Source organism: Pongo pygmaeus, chromosome 18, assembly GCF_028885625.2.
Source record: "Pongo pygmaeus isolate AG05252 chromosome 18, NHGRI_mPonPyg2-v2.0_pri, whole genome shotgun sequence".
Taxonomy (NCBI): Eukaryota; Metazoa; Chordata; class Mammalia; order Primates; family Hominidae; genus Pongo; species Pongo pygmaeus.
This window is the reverse complement of record NC_072391.2, coordinates 70310185-70331492: the sequence shown is the minus strand read 5'-3', so window position 1 is coordinate 70331492 and position 21308 is coordinate 70310185. Positions and strand designations below refer to the sequence as shown.

General features: G+C 50.0%; 1 protein-coding gene across 4 annotated transcripts in view; it reads left to right on the top strand.

Annotated features, from left to right (window-relative positions):
* The first annotated feature begins 2006 nt into the window (after positions 1-2006).
* Positions 2007-21308, top strand: part of CALB2 (calbindin 2) — a 32942-nt gene continuing 13640 nt past the window's right edge. For 3 of the 4 annotated variants that reach the window (XM_063653991.1, XM_063653992.1, XM_063653990.1), the window contains exons 1-4: positions 2025-2185; positions 15443-15519; positions 18039-18128; positions 21000-21080. In XM_063653991.1, the coding sequence (XP_063510061.1) occupies positions 2089-2185; positions 15443-15519; positions 18039-18128; positions 21000-21080 (345 nt within the window). In that variant the 5' untranslated portion in view covers positions 2025-2088. Of the gene's footprint in view, positions 2186-15442; positions 15520-18038; positions 18129-20999; positions 21081-21308 lie in introns of all 4 variants that reach the window. The other variant, XM_054454963.2, reaches the window with a different exon arrangement.

The following is a 21308-nucleotide window of genomic DNA, read 5'->3' as shown; positions in this document are numbered from 1 at the left end:
TGAAGGGCAGCAGGAGCCCTAACTCATGTAATCCTCAGAACAATTATATTATTTATATTATTATTATTATTATTATTATTGGAGACAGAGTCTCGCTCTGTCGCCCAGGCTGGAGTGCAGTGGCGCGATCTTGGCTCACCGCAACCTTTCCGCCTCCTGGGTTCAAGTAATTCTCCTGCCTCAGCCTCCCAAGTAGCTGGGATTACAGGCATGTACTGCCACGCCTGGCTAATTTTGTGGGGTTTTTTGTTTGTTTGTTTTGTTTTGTTTTTAGTAGAGACGAGGTTTCACCATGTTGGCCAGGATGGTCTCAATCTCTTAACTTTGTGATCTGCCCGCCTCAGCCTCCCAAAGTGCTAGGATTACAGGCATGAGCCACCACACCCAGCCAACAATTCTAAAAGGCATATGCCCACATGCCCATTTTGCAGAAGAGAAAACTGAGGCAGAGACAGGTTATATAATTTGCTCAAGGTCACACAGTTTATTCTGGGATTCGCACCCAAGCAGCCTGATTCTTGAGTGCCTACTCTTAACCACTGAGTCACCCTGCCTCCCTAGGGGCTTTGGTGAATCTCTCAGCAGGGTGGATGGGTACCTCTAAAGCTAACTTTTGATGACTTCTCCCACCTAGTCTGTTCCTGCAAGTAACTCTAAACACACTCACCCTAGGCAAAGAACAAGTGGTTTTGGAACCTGCGTTCTCTATTGCCCCTTTGAGACTCGCTCTGGGCTTGGCCCTCTCTCCAAGGGACAAGCCCCTCTCCGTCTCCTCCTGGGTTCCCCTCTCCCCTAGCGACCTCCTTTTCATTCTCACTTACCTCCTTGCCTTTCACTCTCCTCTTGGAAGGTGGTTCAGCTAACACTCATTAGCACATGTTAATGAGCGCCAATTCATGTCTCAGTCACTCCGTGGCAGGAGAGGGGAGAAAGGAGGGATGATGCTGTCACTCTGTGGGTAAGGTGTCTTACCTTACCACAAGGCCAGGACAGACCCCCAAGGGCTCAGACCGCAGGAGAGAATGGGGAGAGGGCCCAGCTCCTTGCTGGGGAGTCATGTCTGCTGCCCTCAGGATGTGCGCTCAGTAGCTGCGTCTATTTTCTCTGAGACCAGCTCAGAACATCCCCAAGACAGAGGTGGACGTTGTTCTCTGTCCACTGGAGCAGGCACATTCCCACGATGTCCCTAGGTGGGCGTGGTTAAGACCTGGTACGGGTTGATCTAGTTCTGCCACCCCCTGGCCGAATGTCTAAAAGCCCCCCAGAGCATGGCCAGGGTGAGGCAGGTACCAGGGGTGGAGGGAGGCTCCGAGGGGACGGATATACCAGGACCCAAACAGACAGTGGAAGCCCCCCACCCCCACCCCCACGCCGCTTCCATCGGAATCCTCCTGGGGCACTGCTGATTCCAGCTGCTCCCCACTAAAGCCTTGAGAACTCTTGGCTGCTCTGCAAGACTGGGCCCCATGAAGGAGCCATGTGCCGGGTGGAAAGAGTGCTGAGTTCAAATTCTAGCCCTGCCACTAATTTGCTGGGCCAATCACTTAATCATCTTAAGTCACAAGTACCCTCATCAGAAAAGTGGTCCCTGCTCTTCCTGCCGTGGAAGGATCAGGAGAGAGGAGGCACGAGAGACCTAGTGAACTCCGAAGCCCGAGAGCTAAATATTTGTCAAGTTTGTGTTAGTATTACTATTAGAGTTGTTACTGCTGTTATTATTATTATTGCTACTGCCAGCAATAATAAGTGGTGGATGTACTCAAGACGGTCGGGAGGGAAGGCAAGGGCAGCCTCTCCCTCATTTTCACCGAAAAGCCTCCGGGTGTCCCTGGCCCGGAGCCGAGGGGTCTCAGCGCAGAGGTAAGGGCCCCCTAGGAGTCCGGGCCGAGCCTGTAGCGCCGCCGCCCCCGCCGCGCCGCGCCCCGGTCGGATTCCCTGAGCGCGCGCGCCCCCTGCTGGGGGCCGGGCGCGGGCGCAGGCTCCAGAGCGTATATAAGGGCAGCGTGGCGCACAGCCCCAGCGCGAGTGCCAGAGCCCAGACGGCGCGGAGCGGGAGCGGTGCAGGCTGAGGTCTCCGAGCGGCTCGCCATGGCTGGCCCGCAGCAGCAGCAGCCCCCTTACCTGCACCTGGCCGAGCTGACGGCGTCCCAGTTCCTGGAAATATGGAAGCACTTTGACGCAGACGGTCAGTAAAGCTCCCAACTTCTGTGACCATTGGCACCCAGGGGACCTGAGGTGAAGGGGGCAGGGGGCGGCGCTGAATGCGGGCGGGTGTACGTTTGCCCTCAGGAGGTGGTCTGGTCGCAGAGCCTGCTGGGGTAGGGGTCCCGGGTTTGGGAGACATCCGGCTGCTCTGGGCACAACTGTCAGTAACTTTCTTCCCTAACATAGATGACCCAGAGCCCACCCGCATTTGCACCTTGATTCTGAGCAAGTGGGAGCTTTCTCAGAGAGGTGGCCTGGGCTGGGAAGGCCTCCAGGTTCCCCCTGCCATCTCCCCCACCTCCCCTGCCTTCAGCTGCTCCAGCCACAGGTCTCAGAAGACCACTCATTTCTGTCCTCCTCTTCCCCTTTTGTTGAATGCTAGGTTAGCCCCCTTACCCTGCTGGAGGCTGGGATAAATTAGGGGATCCTGAAGAGAAACTTGGCCTCCCCAGCTTGATTGGCTGGGAGCAGGAGTGGAAAATGGCATTGGGGGCCCTGAACACCCCCCTGCTTCCTTTGTCCATTTTCCAGTCGCCATGGGCATGTAGGTTTCCCAACACAGCAGCAGTGGGTGTGGTGGGGGCAGCGTTGGGGTGCCAGTCCCAGACCTGTTCCCTCATAGTGATAATCCTGGGTGCTCTTGGTGACTTCATCTCTGGGTAGGGGGAGGCACCACCCTAAGTGCCTCAGTGACCAACCCTCTGCTCTGTGTGGTCTTGACACTGACTCACCCAAAAAGCAAGGGCCAGACCAAATGACCTTTGGAGGTAGCCCCCAGCACTGGGATTCCAAGAGTCTGTGGTGGTCTGACTCAGGCATAAAGGGTGGTCCCCCTTTAGAGGCTTTTGATATCACTAGAGACTCTGTTTCTGTCACTCCGAAAAAATAAGTGATCTGATTTCCCTCTCTACGCACAGACCTGGCTAAGATGAGCATCCAAAATGTCCTGGCATCTCAGACATTTTGTGGTGTCTGTAGCTACCCTCCCCTGGGGTAGCTAATGGCTCCTGGAGGGGCTGATCCCAAAGGGAGGCCAACGGGAAAGGCTAAGACAGATGCTGTCTCCAGAAGACAAGTTCTTAACCACTGCGCTGCACAGCCCCCCAGGGGGCAAGGCTCAGCCTTGTGGGCTCTGACACCTGTCATTCAGGCCCCTGTCCCAGATCTGTGTGGGATGACAGGGAGTTTATGCTGGGGTCTGAGAGCAAGGGGGATGGAAAACAGAGGGGCATCAGGTGTGCCTCACTCCATTCTTCCCTCCTCCCTTCCTCACCTTGGCAGGGTGTGGAGGTGGCTGAACAGAGATCCTCTGCCCAGAGTGCTATGGGGAGGCAGGGGTTAATGTCTGGGGATGCTAATGGGTGAAATTTTGTTTCCTTGGAGCCAACTGAGAAAGCTGGAGGAGTAGGGGACTAGGCATTTGAATACCTGAGTTAGGACTGTGATCTGCCTATGAATTACTGACGGAGGTGGGTAGATTGTTGAATCTGTAAAATGGGGCTAAGGAGGGGTTGTGTTTCCAATCCCCAGCTCCTGCCATAAAATTCCCTTGGTACAAAGGGCTCTCCTAAGAGAAGTGCAGCCTTTTAGTATTCCAGATGACATGCACATTCCCTAAGGAGGCTCCTGCCAGTTTATCTGCACCAGAGACTTGCGTGATTCAAGGAAAGTTACCAAGCAGCCAAGGTTACACCACTGGCTTCCTGGTAGATGAGTCAGCTATAAACGGAGGACTCTACATTTCTACTTTCCCCCATTCTCAGAGGGACGACCAAGAGCACTGTCGATAACCACGCAGATCCTTACGTTGATCTGAGACATTGTACTTAAGCACAATTGCACCTTCTCAAGGTGTGAGGCTGCTGGGCAGACCATGACTCCCCTTATACAGATGAGGAAACAGACACAGGGGTTGACTTTTCCAAGGTCATGGAGCAAGTTACTGGTGGGGCTGGTTCCTGGCCAGCGTTTATTCTCCCACTCTGGTTCCTGAACACCCGCTTGGTTTGGAAGAGGGTTTTTTCCCCTGATGATAGGTATAAGTCTCCCTCTCATTCTCCCAAAGAAAAGCCCCCAACCCACCCTTGGGGGTGATGGGCAGTTTCGTGTATCCCAAAATGGGGTCCTTGGCTTGGCTAGAGTGTAGTTAAGCTACCACCAAACCCATGATCTTCAAAGCCTCCTAAAGCCATTGTGCCTCTGGCTCCCTCCTGCTCTGGGGTGAAGGGGGAGCTTGATGCTTGCACCTTCTTCCTTGTCCATCAGGCTTCCACTGCCATCTCTACATCACAGCCTCAGGGAAGTCCCAAGGAAAGGCCATGGACCCGACACAGAAGGAGGGCAACGAGGATTAAAATACCAGAGATGAGAGAGAGGTGACTTAGGAAAATATGTATACAGCCAAATTGGAATTCCACAAAAGGATCCAGAATTAGGCTTTGGGCGACCTTCCTCCCCTCCTGAACACCCAAAGGCTACAGGTGAGCCCAACACCACAGTGCCTGAGGCACTCCCAGCCCTGTTTAGGCCTCTCTTCTACCAATTCTGGTTTCCGTTTTCAACATGGGGTTTCTTCCCAATTCTAAGAGTGCCCCTCACCACTCACAATCTTAAAAACGCCTGAGAGAACTCTCCCTTGCAGCTCTCCAGGTCCCTGGAGTGAGCTTGCTGGAGCCCAATTAACCACAGCCCCCAGAGAGTGGGAGCCATCTCCCCACCCCTTCTGGATGCTGGCTGGTAGTAAACAAAGACAAAGAGACCTTAGGAGACAGCTGAATCCCAATGAGAGGGAGGATGGGGGCAGGAGGACCCTTAGCCCATTCCAAAACAGAAAAAGCCACCATCACCCTAAAGAGTTGGATTATTTTCAAAATTCTTATTAGCCTTGTGGTAGAGAAATGAAGAAGTGTATGTTTGGAGAGTGAGAAACTAGGACTCAAAGAGGCAAAATTCTTTTCACAAGATCACACAGCAAAGCAGGAAGAGGTGAAGGGGGAACCAGGAATCTGGTCTCCTAGTCCGCAATACCACTCCACCAACTCTGCCTCAGCAGTCAGCCAAGGCATGCATTTGGGAGGGTTCCAACGTTGTCTCTCAAAGGCTGAGGTAAGGAAGATGACAGCCAAGCCCACCCAATGACCCTGGTGGGGTCTAGGGCTCTTCCACACATCACCTCCATGCTCCGAGTGGCCCTGACATGGCCTTATGTATCTGAGCCCATTGCTCCGTTGCTTCCTGGACACTTCTGTATCAGGAACTTTCCCCCTCTAAAGGATCCAAGTGGCTGAGGGATGCCCAGTTCAGAGTTCACACTGTCCTTTATTTGTGGTTCTGATTAGACAGGCCACCAGGCTCCTATTTTACTGACCATCTGCGAGCAGCGAAGTTGTGGCTCCAAAGAGAAATGCCTTAGCTTTTGCTACCCCTTTGAAAGCAACTAAGAATGTAAAGATAACATGAGTTCTCTTCCAGGGGCAAGCAGACATTCATGGGGCCAAGTTGAACATCCTACTCCCTTCCAAGAATCTAGCCTACATATACTCGTATGTGCGCAGAAAGTTATATGAACAAACATGTCTATTACAGTGTTCTTTGGAAATACTAACAATTTCAGTGGGTGGAGGGGGGACTATGCTTCACTGGGGGACAGAAAAATAAATATGGTCATCCCTATGATGGAGTATGATAGAGTGAAGTGAACCTTTTGTAGTGACATGGAAAAATGTCCAAGATGTATTATTAAGATATTGTTTAAAACTGTAGCAGAACACTATTGTGATATAAGCCCATTTTTATTATGAATGACATGTATGTTGCAGGATATTTAGAAAAATACAACTGAATAATAGCTGCTCTCTCTGAAGAGTGGATGAGCCAAATGAAAGGGGATTTTCTTTTACTTTCTAAGTTAATTTCCATAGCGCTTGAAAATTTTACAAGAGCATCTATTTCCTGTGTAGTCGGCAAAACAATAAAGATATAAGAAGGAAGGCCAGGCACAGTGGCTCAGGCCTATAATCCTAGCACCTTGGGAGGCCGAGGCAGGAGGATCACTTGAAGCCAGGAGTTCGAGACCAGCTTGTGCAATACAGTGAGACCCCCGCTGTCTACTACAAATTTAAAAATTAGCCAGGTGTGGTGGTGCATGCCTGTAGTCCCAGCTACTTGAGAGGCTGAGGCAGGAAGATGGCTTGAGCCCAGAACTCCAAGGCTGCAGTGAGCTATGATTGCACCACTGCACTCCAGCCTGGGCAACAGAGCCAGACCCTATCTTTAAAAAAATAACTAAATAAATAAATAAAGATATAAGAAGAAGAAAATGTGATAGACACCTTTTCTTCCCTTGTAAGAAATATGTATATGTCTCCAGGTGGGGGGATCTGCCTAGACTCTTCTGGGCTTCTGTCCACCTCCAAGTGGCCCAGGTGACGTAGGGGGTGCTCAAAGCCTCTCACAGGGACTGAGTCCTGTTCCTTATCTATGTGGACCCTGAGGATTTTGAAAATAACAACAGAGGCCACAAAAGGCTGAGGATGGCTCTGCGCAGGCTCCCATCCTCGCCCTCTGAAACCCAGTGACCTGGCAGAAGTCGTCTCCAAGCCCACACAACACTGAGGACCACTCAGGGCCAGACTGCAGTGCCCAGCCAGGCTCTTCCAGAGCACGGGTCACTGCTCATTTGTTTGTCCCTGGTTTAGGGAATGGAGAGGAAATTCAGAACAGCAGCACCTCTCAGAGATGAACGGGAACCTAGGCAACTGGCCTCGGGCAGCTGCATGAGAGGTCCTGCAATACCAAAGTGAAAGACACGCTGAAATATGGTCACAAAATACGTGATGTATATTAAGTGTTTATATAAATGACACAACAGTTACAATGCTATAAGGTAATCATAGGATTTATCAAAACGATTGGGTCTTGGCCCATTAAAATCAACAGGGTCTCACACTGGGAACCAAGACTAAAGTTGTCAGAGGAGAGCTTTCTCTGAACCCTGTTAGTGAACCTCTGGGGGTCTGTATACCTCTCGGCTGGGCGTGGCGTGATGTCAGGATATGAGGCTCTCAGGGAACAGCCGCCTGACCCATCTGGGGTAGGCCCTGGAAAATGTCCCCCACCCCCGCCTCTGCTCCCACCCCCAACTCCCCAGTTGTTTCACTAACAGCGTCCTTGGGTTGTGGAGTGTCCACGTGCAGCAGCTCTACGCTGGGTACTTCCAGGTGGGCTCTTGCCTGCTATGGCTCTGCTTCTCAGACTCTGATTGCACCAGCCGGCAGCAGGGAGCAGCTGGTCTGTGAAGAGCTGGGGCTCCCGGGGGAGCCCGCCTAAGGGACCCGTTTCACAAACAAGATGCCAGCCCTGCATTGCCAGGGCAGCTACCAGCCCAGCCGGGCCGGCTGTCCCTGCCCTGCTCAGCTTGTATATTCCCCTCCAGACTTCAGCAGCTTTACCAGCCAAGCCCCTGAGGGAGGTTTCCAGGGCTAAGGAGACCCCTCAGGGAAATCAATTCCAAAACCAAGGGAGCCAGAATTAATAGAGCAGGCCTGAGGCTCTTCAAGAACAGTGCCTCTCCAGCCCTAGCCCGCCGGCGGATTGCATCCCAGGCCCTCCTTTGCCAAGCCGGCCCATCTGGGGCCTCTGGCTTCAGCCCTCCCCCTGTCCTTGTTGGCTCTCCACTATCTCCCCTCTCACCCAATCTGCCCTATCCTTCTGGCCTCCCTCATGCCTGGGACTCAGCCCAGAATTAGGCTGCCAGATGTCCACAGGTTCAGGGGACCCAGCCCAGCTCCGGAGCCACGGGTCCAAAGCAGCACAGCCCAGAAACTCAGATTGAAATTCAAGTGCCCAAGCATTCAGCTGGTGGCTGGTAGCTCTTCACTCTGGGGCTTATTCTTTTTTCCAGAAGCCACTGGAAGAAGCATGTGTGTGTGTATGTGTGTGTGTGTGTGTGTGTGTGTGTGAGAGAGAGAGAGAGAGAGAAGCCAGGACAAATGCAGATATGGACAGACATTGTCCCTGGGACAAACAGAAGGAGACCAGGACCTCTGTCAGCTGTAGCTGAATCTCCTTCCCCCTCCCTCCTTTCTAAGATGGGGTTGATAACTGCTTACCTGGCAGGATCGTAAAGAACAGATGAGGTGGGAAGCAGAAAGCTCTTTGTGAATGGTGTGCACCATGCAAAGCAGGATTAATACTGGGGCAGAGCCTGGGGAAGCCAATTTCTTACCCCAAAGTGTAGGATTTGACTGTCCCAGAGGGTACTCCAGATGGAGGTTAGAGGACTGTTTGCCTTCGATAAATCTGAACTCCAGATAGACCGACAAGTGGCCTGGCTTCCTGGATGCCTTCTGGTGCAGCTTAATGAGGAAATTCGGAAGGTGCGAACCTTCCCTGCTTTGACCTCTCTAATCTACGGACCGTGAGTGCTACACAGACTGGTGCACTAGAAGCAACTGGACGCAACATCTTGAGTGTGCTGGAGGGCTGGTTAGAACACAGGCTTCTGCGCCCCATCCCCAGAGACTCAGATTCTGTAGGTCCTGGGTCAGTCCTTAGAATCTGCATTTCTAAGAAGCCCCCAAGTGACGTTCATGTGTCTGGCCTAGACCAAAATTTGAAAACCACTGAGCCAGTGCGTCTCAGATTTTAGCACATTGATGAATCACCAAGACAGTGTGATCAATGGATTGTTGGGCACCATCCCCCAGAGAAAGAGATTCAGTAGGTCCAAGGTGGGCCTGGGATTCTGCATTCCTAACAAGCACCCAGGTAGTTCCAATGCTACTGGTCCACAGACTGCACTTTGAACAGCATGCCCTTATGCTCCAATCCTACTGAATTAGAATCTCCACTTTAATAAGATCCCTGGGTACTTTTTATGTACCCAAAAGTTTGAGACATGCTGCTCTGAAGCAGTTCTGAGACTTGACTGTTCTGAGCTTTAGAATCACCTGCAGAGCTTTGAAAACACCCCCTTCCCCCCATCCATTAAATCAGAAATTCTGGGGATGGGGCCAAGGCAACAATGTTGTTTTCAAATATTCCCAGGTGATCCTAATACACAGCCTCAACTGAGAAAGGGTATTCTTTTTTCTTTCTTTCTTTCTTTTTTTTTTTTTTTTTTTTTTTTTTTTGAGATGGTGTCTTGCTCTGTCGCCCAGGCTGGAGTGCAGTGGCACGATCTCGGCTCACTGCAAGCTCCACCTCCCAGGTTCACGCCATTCTCCTGCCTCAGCCTCCCAAGTAGCTGGGACTACGGGCGCCCGCTACCACGCCCGGCTAATTTTTTGTATTTTTAGTAGAGATGGGGTTTCACTGTGTTAGCCAGGATGGTCTCAATCTCCTGACCTTGTGATCCACCCGCCTCGGCCTCCCAAAGTGCTGGGATTACAGGCATGAGCCACTGCGCCTGGCCTTTTTTTTTTTTTTTTTTTTTGAGAGAGAGTCTCGCTTTGTCACCCAGGCTGGAGTACAGTGGCACAATCTAACCTCACTGCAACCTCCACCTCCTGGGTTCAAGCAATTCTCATGCCTCAGCATCCCAAATAGCTGGGACTACAAGCACACACCACCACACCCAGCTGATTTTTGTATTTTTAGTAGAGATGGGGTTTCGCCATGTTGGCCAGGCTGGTCTTGAACTCCTGGCCTTAAGCAATCCACCCACCTCAGCCTCCCAAAGTGCTGGGATTACAGGCGTGAGCCACCACACCTGGCTTGAGAACCAGTATTCTAAGGAAAGCAGTGGTGCTGGAACTCTTCAGGCTAACAGGTTTTCATCTATAAATTGATTTAGAGGAACTTAAGAGGAGGGAGTATAAATGGAAGGAAGTATTTGTTCCTTCCATTTATGTGAGATTTTACATCTTCCAGAGTGCTTCCACAACATTACCTTGTACAGCTCTCACCATAACTCTGTAAAGTAGAGAGGGCATAAATAGTTATGCCCATTTTAGAGATAAAGAAACTGAGGCTCAGAGAGATTCACTTGCCCAATATCACATGGACAGTCATAGAGCAGGCGGTAGAATTATTAACATTATACCTCTTACTCAGGTACCTCTTACCTGTTCAACTCCCAGAAAATCTGAATGTACAAGGCTCAGGGAGAACAAGGTCTCCCTGAGGTCTCTTTTCACTGAGGGGTGAAGCCTCCTCTAGGCATGGCTTCCCAAGTGCCTGTGGTCAGATGAAAGATAAAGAAGTATTGTCTCACTTTAAATTGGGGGAAACTGAGGCACAGTGGTGGTGAAGAATGGTAGCAAGAGTAGAATAAGGAAGGATGCAGGGTCTCTGGCTCTCACTTCGGTTCTGCTCCCTCATGTTCACAGGATGTGGTTTGATAAGAGGTTAGAAGTGATGGTTGCCATGGTAACCACGTCTTTATCGATGCCCATCAGCATGAGCCTTGCTTGGTGACCAGTCACCCCACCCGCTGCAAGAGGGTCATAGAAACAGCAGACCATTCACTCAGTGCCGATGTCATCCTAGAAGGGTGTGCACCAGCCCCTCCTCTACCCCAGCCTCCAGTGATAAGGGCCTCCTGGAGATGGATGGGGAGTTGCTTTGAGGGAAGCCAGAGCAGCGAAGGCCATTTTCCATCCACAATTGAGGGCTGGGTGTGAAGTGTCCTTTCTGGGCCCTGCAGCACCACCTGCCGATCTCTCCTCTGTTCCTCACTGTCTGCCATCAGCTGCCTGTCTGCCTGCCTCTCCCGGGCTGACCATTGATGCTCTTGGGAAATGGGCCCACATCTAAAACTTGGTGATAGCTCCCTGAGCACCAGGTACAAAGTGGAACAGTGGCTCAGTTCAAAAACATCAAGGCTCATTGCATTGAACCACATTTCTGCCTTTTGTTGAGGTGCCCAGAGGGAGGTAGTGGAATTCCTAGTGTGGGGAGGGGGGTTCCTCTTGCCCTGGGAACCTCCTGCTGCCTGTGCTGCTCAAGCTGAATTCAGGGAGGCGGCTTCTCTCCACAGGGCTGTCCTTCTAGCTTCTGGACCCCTTTCCCTGCCTCCAGTTTTCCTCCTTCCTTTCTCTGCCCCCTTCCCAGAGGCTTAGGCTTCTCGGGAGGTCTTCCCTGCTCATCCTTTCCAAGAAGCCCTGGAAGTCGATCTCTACTCTATGACACCATCATTCCTTCATTGCTCTTGACACTGGAAACACCATGTTTAAATTCATTTCTTTGCTTATTGTCTGTCCCCTGCCCCACAGCATAAGCCCCACCATGGCAGGACCTAGCTGTTCTTTGCGCCTCCAGTGCCTGCACAATGCAGATGCTCAACAAAGGTTCCTCCAATGGACCAAGCACAGTGGCTCACGCCTGTAATCCCAGCACTTTGGGAGGCCAAGACAGGTGGAGGAGTTAAAGACCAGCCTGGGCAACATGGCAAAATCCTGTCTCTACCAAAAACAAACAAACAAAAAATTATTCAGGCATGTGCCTGTCGTCCAAGCTTCTTGGGAGGCTGAGGTGGGAGGACAGCTTGAACCCAGGACATTAGGCTGCAGTGAGCTGTGATCCAGCCACTGCACTCCAACCTGAGTGACAGAGCAGACCCTGTCTAAAAAAAAAAACTAAATAAAAATTAAAAAATTCCTCACATGAATGAATGAATGAGTGAATTAAACCTGGATCAGGAATTAGGACACTTCCGTTCTGGTCCTCCCTGGCTGTGTGGTCCTGAGCAAGTTGCTTGCCTTCTCTGTCCTGTGCCTCAGTATCTTCTGTCACCAGAAGAGGATTCTACTCTGCCATGCCCGTGTGTCTGGAAAGATTATGTGTGGGTTCATTTCCCCCACAGCAACCCACACAGGCCTTACCCATAGTGAGGGCTCAAATTATCTGCTGGAGCAAAGAAAGAGGGCAAAAGCACTTTGAAAAGTTAAAGACATTCCACTGACCTTCAGAACTTTCCTGCTGGGTGAGGCACTGGCTGATTGTCTGAGTTTCTTGAGGTTGTTAAACTTCCTTCAAATCTTTCTAGAAAAAAAGATGGAGTAAAAATAAATACGTATTCTTTCTAAGTTCCAGAAAAACTCCAAGGAAAAGGTGGCCCCTAGAGATCTGTACTTTATTTCTTTGGGTTCAGAGCGTTCAGTGGGGTGGGGCTCCGTGCTAGCCTTGCCTGCTGTAGCCTCCCTCTGCACCCCTAAAGCTTTCCAACCTGAAGAAAGCAGCCCAGGGCCAAGGCGTTTGCAGCACGGGCGGGAGGCACAAACAGCGGCCACAACGGCAGTGTCCGCCGACATGCTTGAGGCTCACTGCAGGCCAGCGCTGCAAGTGTATTATTAGCCTCTTTAATCTTCAAGGCAGCTGCACGAGGAGAGTGCTATCATTGTCCCCATTTCATAGGAGAAGAAACTGAGGTTCACAGAGGTGGTGTCCTCTAATCTGGGTATGACAGAGGGAGGAGAAGAACCAGGTGTCGGTGCCTCAGCAAGAAAGGCCAGTCACTCTGCCACCCCCCTAAATGGTAGGTGAAGGGGCCAGAGAAGAAGTGGCAGAACATGAAGGACCTGGTGCAAAACAGGGCTCCACAGAGGGATGACAGACCCTGTTCAGAGCTAAGTGGAGGCGGCTCTTGGAAACATACCATGCTGCTCTGCAGGCTTCCCCTACCCAGTTCCTTTCAGCCACCTCCTGATACACGCATGAAACAAACATATACTCGCTCCTGTGTCTGCCCAGCCCTGGCTCCTGTGGCCTCTGCTTCACTGAACCATGACACACACTCGTGGTGCCAGCTCTGAGCCCCCACCTCCTGCCCTAGCCTCAGGCTTCTGGAAGCTGCAGATGCACCCAGGGCTGAGCTCAGCTTTCCACCTCCCCATCTGACTCTACAAAGCCTCCGAGGAGAAGAATGTGACTTTGCCTTCTCAGTTGAGAAGAAATTGCACCTCAGCGATAGGAGAATAGCCAGATCACTGCAGGGAGTAACCAGGAAGAGAAAAATTATTCATTCTTCCAACTCAGAGCATCATCAACTAGACGAATGTCTTTTGGCCTAGAAAGCCCATCTCCCTCTCCCTCACTCCCCTACTTTAGCCAGCCTCACAGGAAACACACTCTTCTGAAATTCCAGTTCTCCTAAGAAGCTTTACAAACATCCTAGAAGGAAGATAACCACCCCATCCTAGGATAAAAGGGAACTCAAGTCTCACTCTGCGAGCCCATTGCAATCATGTATTTTCCCTGCAGACAAAAATACATAATTTATCTCATGTGATTCTTGCCATACAATATTTATTGTGGCATATTCTTCACTCGAGAGTGCCTCTAAGTTTATTCAGAATTTAAATTCTCAGGGGGCCCTAGGAGGCTGGGAAAAGCCTCCCCCAACAACCCCTCACAGAGGCCAGGGTAAATGCTCCTTTATTTTCTCTGTTGCGTTTGTAATTCCATTTGCCCTTGGTGAAAGCTACCACCTCCCTTCCCATTCGAGTTGAATCTCCTCTACAGGAATCTTGCTCAATGGCTTTAGATCAAATTTGGAACTTGACGTTAGGTCAGTGGTTTTCAAACTTTGCTGCATAGGCAATAACCTGGGAGTGTAAAAAAAATCATGGTGCTTAGTTCACACCCCAAACAAATTGCATCAGAAAGTCTAGAGGTGGGGGCCAGATATCCATATTTTTTTTAAGATCCCTGGGTGTCAGGTACCTGTAGTCCCAGCTACTTGGGAGGCTGAGGCAGGAGGATCACTTGATCCCAGGAGTTTGGGGCTATAGTGTGCTATGATCATGCTTATGAATAGCACTGAACTCTAGCCTGGCCAACACAGCAAGACCCTGTCTCAAAAAAAGGAAAAATCCCCAGGAGATTCTTTGCCACAGCAAAGTCTAGGAGGCACAGCCTGAGCCCTGCCTGATTTCCCACCCACAAATGCCTCCTTCCCCATCACAGCACTGACCAGTGACCTTGACCATGCATTCAGCTCAGTCCTGGTCTCTAGACAATCCAGGCTCAAGGTGAGAGACCCCAAAGGACCTGTCACTACTTATGTGATCTCACAAGTCAGGCTGTGACCTCGGGACCTGGTTCTGATCACTGCACTTTTCCCACAGATTCATTCCCACCTTAGGCATGGGTTCTGGTAATGGAACTCAGTAACAACATTTCTGCTGCACTCATAATGACTAGAGGATGGGCTTTTCATACAAAATCCTGTTTAATTATAATAACCCACTTTGCAGATGAGATGGGTTCAATAACTGTCTCAAAGTCACACTGTTGGTAAGCACAGCAGAACCAGGCTTTAAATCTGCATCCACAGGCCTCAGAGCCTCCTTTCTTCATTACCAGGTGGGATGTCTCTCCTACCCTTGATCCCTGTGACCAAGTCTGAGGTAGGGCGGGGGATGGGAGGTGACAACCCATAGGACAGATGCCCTGTGGTTCTCTCTTTTCTGGGCCCTTCTGTTTTTGTTTCCTAGGACTGTCATAGCAAGGCACTACAAACTGGGTGACTTAACACAACAGAAATGTATTCTCTCACATTTCCGGAGGCTAGAAGTGTGAAATCAATGTGTCGGCAGGCTCTGCTAGAGCTCTGAGGGCGAATCTGCTCCCTGCCTCCCTCCTGGCATCTAGTGGTTGCTGGAAGCCCACAGCGTTCCTTGGCTTGTACACACATCACACTTCACATGGTCTTCTTCCTGGGTCTTCTTCTTCACCTCCGTCTTCACATGGTCTTCTTCCTGGGTCTCTGTGTCTCCACGAGGCCTTCTTATAAGGACACCAACCACTGGATTTAGGGCCCACCCCAATCCAGTATGACTCATCTTAACTAATGACATCTGCAATGACCCTGTTTCCAAATAAGGTCCCTTTCTGGGGGAGCACTCCAACCCGCTACACCCTCTGAACTCCAGGGACCCGTTCTGCCTCTGACCAGGGCCTGCCACTTGCTGATGACCTGTCACACCTCTGCCACCTCATGCTTGCCCAGACATTAAGGACAGATTCGGAAGCTGCCAGCTTCTGCTCTCCTCTGTCCTCTCGGACCCTGTGCTAGTTCCTCCCAGTATTTTCTAGCTGCTGAATGTGTTGTTCATCTTGGATCTCTAGGTGCAAATGCCCTGAGGGCTGGACCCACACCCCTAGCTCCACTGGCCTAGACACCTGCCTGTTGGCCAGCTGGGAGAAGACATTCTCCACGAAGCCCCCGACATGCCCACCCCATACCCCCCTTACTATTTAGTGCTGAGATTGATTTTTCTCTCTCTCTTTACAGGAAATGGGTATATTGAAGGTAAAGAGCTAGAAAACTTTTTCCAAGAGCTGGAGAAGGCAAGAAAAGGCTCTGGCATGGTAAGCCCAGCCCCATCTCTCATTGTTTGGGATTTTCCTGACCTATGCCTTTGAGCATGCCGTGTCCCAGTTATGTATGCCATAAGCAGGCCTCATATCGCCGGTCTTGGCACAGCATTTTATTTGTAAGGATGAAAAATAGACTATCGCCTAAGAGTACCCCATCTCAATATCCTTGGGTGTCTGGGATTAAGGGGTATTCATGAATGGACACCAGGGGTTGATGAACCCTCCTGCAAAGCTATAAAGCTTTGTCTGTGTATGCGTATATTAATATATATGTAGTATTTTTCCCCTAGGGACAGAGTCCGTAGCTTCCCTAAGGTGCTTAGGGGTCATGATTCCAGACTGGATGCCCAGGAGGTTTCAAGTGCCCTGATTCTAGACCAGAGTTTCTCAGCCTCAGCACTGTTGGCATTTGAGGCTGAATAATTTGTTGTGGGGGCTGCCCTGTGCATTGCAGGAGTTTAGCAGCATCCCTGGATCTACCCATGAGATGCCACTATCATCCTCCTTCAAGCTGTGACAATCGAAAATGTCTCCAATCATTGCCAAATGTCCCCTTGGTGGGAGATTGGGGGCAAAATCATCCTCAGAAGAGAACCACTGTTCTAGACCAACACAGGCTAGAATCCGCAGCAAGGAACTAGAGGAAAATTGAGGATTGCTCTCAGCCAGTATCTGAACCAGACGGCACTGGCTGGCCTCATTCATGGTGGTGTCATGACCTTCTGAGCGTGCCCAAAGTGACTTCAGATCACATCCCAGCCCCTTAGTGACAGGAATGTTGCTTTCCCTGGTGCCAACATGGCACTACTGAGTTTGCTAAAGCCTTTTGGGGGAGGTATTTGAAATACTGCAAAGCTCAGGTGATTGGAACTAGTCTGCTGTGATTCCCATGTCTGGTTCTGGAGTACATGGAGTCAGCCCCACACCCTCCCATCAGCTCCCTTGGGTCCTCTGGAGGTGTCTCTACTCTCCCCTGCTGCGTGTCTGTTGGCCAATCCACTGTTTATTTGCAGCTCTTCAGGGAGCAGTTTGGGAGATGAGTCACAAATCCGCTGGTGAGCTCCTGGTTCAAAGCTCGGCAGAGCGCCCCAATGAGAAGGAGGTCAAAGTGATGGGCTTAAAGGGTTGGAGGCAATTCATGGGTTTGTTTATCAACGGTTCTCCCATCAACTCCTAGGATAATGAAGCCTGGATCACAGAAAGCACGGGCTTCAGAACTGACTCTGGGATCATGGGCTAGTCGGAGAAATGTGTTTTTATGAAGTGCTTTGCATCTAAAATCCTTCTCTTAGTCATTCCCTTCCTCAGATGTCATCTGGGTAATTTTCAAGTCTGTCCACAATCCCAACTGATGTCATCCAGGACTGGTTCTCAGAGCAGCTGTTATATGGTAGAAAGAATATTGGCCTTGGAAGCAAAAGCCATGAGTTCAAATTCTGTCTATACTTACTGGGTGCCCTCTCGAGAAGTCATCTCGGCCTCCATTAGTGTGTCAAATGGAAGGGCTACTAACTTCACAGGAGCTACTGTAAAACTTAAATAAGATGGCCACATTTGTGACAAGTGCCTGGGATCAGACTATGTGCCTTTGTAAATATAAATAAATACTGATAAACAAATAAATATTAACAAATTGATACTAATTCCAAAAGTAAAAAGCAATCAGAGGGATTCAGGAAATTCTCAGAAGTGGTAGGATTTTCCTTGGCCCAATCCTGGGGAGCACACAATTCATGTGGAAGTCATCAACTGAGTGAGGCAGAAACATCAGCCATGCAAGGTGGGCTCATCATTGATTAGGGAGAAGGAACAGCTCCTTAATGCAAATAATTAGTCAGCACTATCTCAAATTAAGGGAAGGTTCGAGAGCTTCAAGTCTATATTTAAGATAGGCAGCTGTGGGCTTGAAGGAATGTTTTAAGTTCTTTGCTTTCTAGTAGTCAGAATAATTGGGTGGACTGTTTAAATTACCCTTCGGCTACATGATGACCTCCTCCTCATGTTCCTCCTGGCATGAAAATCAAGAGTGAAAATATTGTGGAATTGCCAGTTAGTCTTTAAAGAAGAAAAAGAGCAATCCATCTTGCTGTAATGAAGTGCTTAGAACCTATTAGGGGGCACTGGATTAAGTTCAGTTTGATTACAACCTGCTTCAGTAAAATGTTGAGGCCTTAGTTCTCACATCTGAGTGATGGGAACAAGTCCAAACCCTTCCTATAGAGTTGTAGCTTAATTCATCTCAAAGGCAGCAGGGCATGTTTGATTACATGGTATGGAGCATGGCCATGTGTCCTTTGAAATTTATATGACTGAGCCTTGAAGAAGAGATGACTTGATTTGGAGGGGACATGAAAAGGAAAACAACACAGCTTTGATCAATCAGAGCATCAGCACAACTTGGTTCTACACCCACTTACCCAGGATGCAAATAATTTCCAAGCTTCCTGCTCTGAGATCATGGTTCACATGAGATACAGCAGCAAAAATCAGCCCCCTTTGTCTTTCCACAGATGTCAAAGAGTGACAACTTTGGAGAAAAGATGAAGGAGTTCATGCAGAAGTATGATAAAAACTCAGATGGGAAAATCGAGATGGCAGAGGTGAGCCCTGCCTCGCTGGTTAAGAGCTGTGTGGGAGGGGCCCTGGGTCCCTGTGCCTCTCCCAGGCATGAGCACCCTGCTGAGGACTGGAGTGAGGTGGGGGCCTCAAAGCTCCTGCACCCCCAGCACTTGGGCTGACCAAAGAGAACAGCAGGGACTTTTCTTGTGTGTCACCCAAGGAAGGAGGAAGCAACAAACAATGACCAAAGATAGTGGTGGAGACCTTAAATGCCCACAGGAGCCAACAGGTATTGTAACCAAGTGGCAAGCCCAGCTGAAGACATTAGCGAGGCTGAAGACGGTGAACAGGAGACTCCATGCCCCACCTAAAGGCATCCAAAGGCATAATTTTTTAAAGTTAGATACATAATTTACACACATATAATAATATAATATATATATTTATAATTCACATCAGTAATTTACATATATAAACATACATAATTTGCATGTAACATAATTTACACATATCCATATATACATATATACATTCATATATGCACACGTATATATGCATACACACATACACCCACACATACTCATATACAGGTGCATGTCAAACACCTCTGGTAATCAGTGACCACAGTCAAGGGCTCAAGAGTGCTGGCCGGACTCCGTGGCCCAAGTCTGTAATCCCAGCACTTTGGGAGGCCGAGGTGGAGGACCCTTGAGGACAGGAGTTTGAGACCAGCCTGGGCAATATAACAAGACCCCATCTTTACAAACCATATAAATAAATAAATAAGAATGATGATGGTGGCACAGGCACTAGGGCACAGCTCCACCCAGGGTATATTGTTGGGATGCTGCCTTAGGTTGGGTGCCTGAGACAGAGATTTGAGTGGAAGTGGCTTGCTGAGGCAGAACTCTCCAGAGAAGGGCAGCAGGAAAAGGCAGGGGATAGTGCTGTGCAAGGATGCGGTCTCAACTGGAGCCTCGCCTTGGCTAGGCTTATAGGGACTCTGGAGTGTGGACTGTGCCACAGAGTGGGTCCCACCTTGAGGCAAGGGGGCTGGTCTGTTGTACCCCTGTGTCTCAGTCATTGGGTGCAGGCTGCCCCTCTTTGGGCAAGGAGGGGACCTGTGGAACTTCCCCAGTGGGGCAGCTCTGGTCTGGCTGAGGGCAGTTCTCGTGCAGGGGCAGGGCTGAGCTGTTAGCAGTCTGACTTCATAGCAGCTAAGGGATGGCCAACAGCCTAGTTATAGAGGAGCAGGGAGAGGCACCAAGAATGGCCACTATCGAATGCCCATGCTGATTCAAGGGGGCTTAAACCAAGGGTTGGCAGACTTTTTCTCTAAAAATACAGATTAAGGTAAGTGTGTTAGGGTTTGTGGGCCATCCAGTCTCTGCCACAGCCCTTCAGCTCTGCCACTGTAGCACAAAAGCAGCCATGGGTGGTATGTCAATGAGTGGGTGTGGCCACGTCTTATAAAACTTTACAAACAACTCCTGGGCCATACTTGGCCTGAGGGCCATAGCTTACCATGAGAGGCTTCTAACAGAAAGGCCAGGGGTAGGGTTGGTTCCAGGTGGAAGCCAGGGCTCCCGCTCTGCCTCCCTGCAGTTCTCTTGGTTCTGTTCTCTGCCCTCAAAATACCTTCATCCTCAGGCTGCTAGCAAGATGGCTGCCACAGTGCCAGGCATCACATCCACATACACCCACATGCAGCCACATACACCCACATACGCCCACATACATCCACATACAACCACATGCATCCACATTCAACCACACACACCCACATACATCCACATACATCCACATCCAATCACATGCACCCACATACATCCACATGCACCCACATACAACATGTGCCCACATACAACCACATACACCCACATACAACCACATGCAGCCACATACACCCACATACATTCACATACAACCACATGCACCCACATACAACCACATACATCCACATTCAACCACACCCACCCACATACAACCATATATATCTACATACAACCACATGCACCCACATACACCCACAAACATCCACATGCATCCACATACAACCACATGCACCCAAATACAACCACATCCAACTACATACATCCACATACATCCATATACAACCACTGTCCAGCTGCAGAAAGGGCCCCTCTTAAGTGCAAAGAAATGTTCCCAGAAGTACCCACAGCAGCCCTTCCCCGACATTTCATTGGTCAAAACTGGGTCACGTGCCTACCTGTAAGCCAATCACTGCCAAGGAGAATGGGAGGCTCACACTTCACCAACGTAGACTCATCAGGATTGGCCTGTGACACAAGCGTTCCAGGAGCAAAAAAGAGGGCAAGGGCGGTTGGGTGGGCAGCCAGCAGGGCTTACTGCAAGAGGGTACCTGCATTTTTCAAAAATCGAATTGTTGCAGTATCAATTTACATACAATAACTGCATCCATTTGAAGTGTAAAATTCCTTGAGTTTAGATTTTAGGCCATGAAATTGCCACCCCAGTGGAAATATAGCCTTTCTATTACCCCCTCCAAAAGGTTCCTCTAGCCTGGTGCAGGCCCTCTTACCCCAGGCAACCACCCATCTACTTAGATTAGTTTGCATTTTTCAGAATTTTACATACATGGAATCATCTATTAAGTATTCTTTTGAGTCTGGGTGCTTGCATTTTAAAGTAGCACCACTTTTTCCCCCTCCAATTGCTCATCCCTTAAGGTTGGGGCGACTCAAAAGCACTTCTCTGAACATCCTTCTTTCCCTTTGAAGGACTGCCAGCACCCGTTCTCAAGGAAGGAAGAAAATGCAATTCCCACACTGCCTCACCACTGGCCCTTTCCATCCTTCTTAGGGGAAAATCTGCTCTGCTCCCTGGCAAGTCCCTCCGTAACGTTGGTGTCGCTCTCTGTATCTTCACAGCTGGCGCAGATCCTGCCAACCGAAGAGAACTTCCTTCTGTGCTTCAGGCAGCACGTGGGCTCCAGCGCCGAGTTTATGGAGGTGAGGCCAAGGCACCACCTTCTTTCTAAGCATTGGGACCTGCCTTCCTCCTGTGTTCAGAGCCAGGCCCACCCTCCTGCCTGGTAATGGTCCCTGGGAGATGCTAAACCCCTTAGAGCTCTGCTACTCAAAGTGTGGTCCATGGACCGGCAGCATCAGTATCACCTGGGTGCCTGTTAGAAAAGAGAAAGGGGCCAGGAGTGGTGGCTCACGCCTGTAATCCCAGCA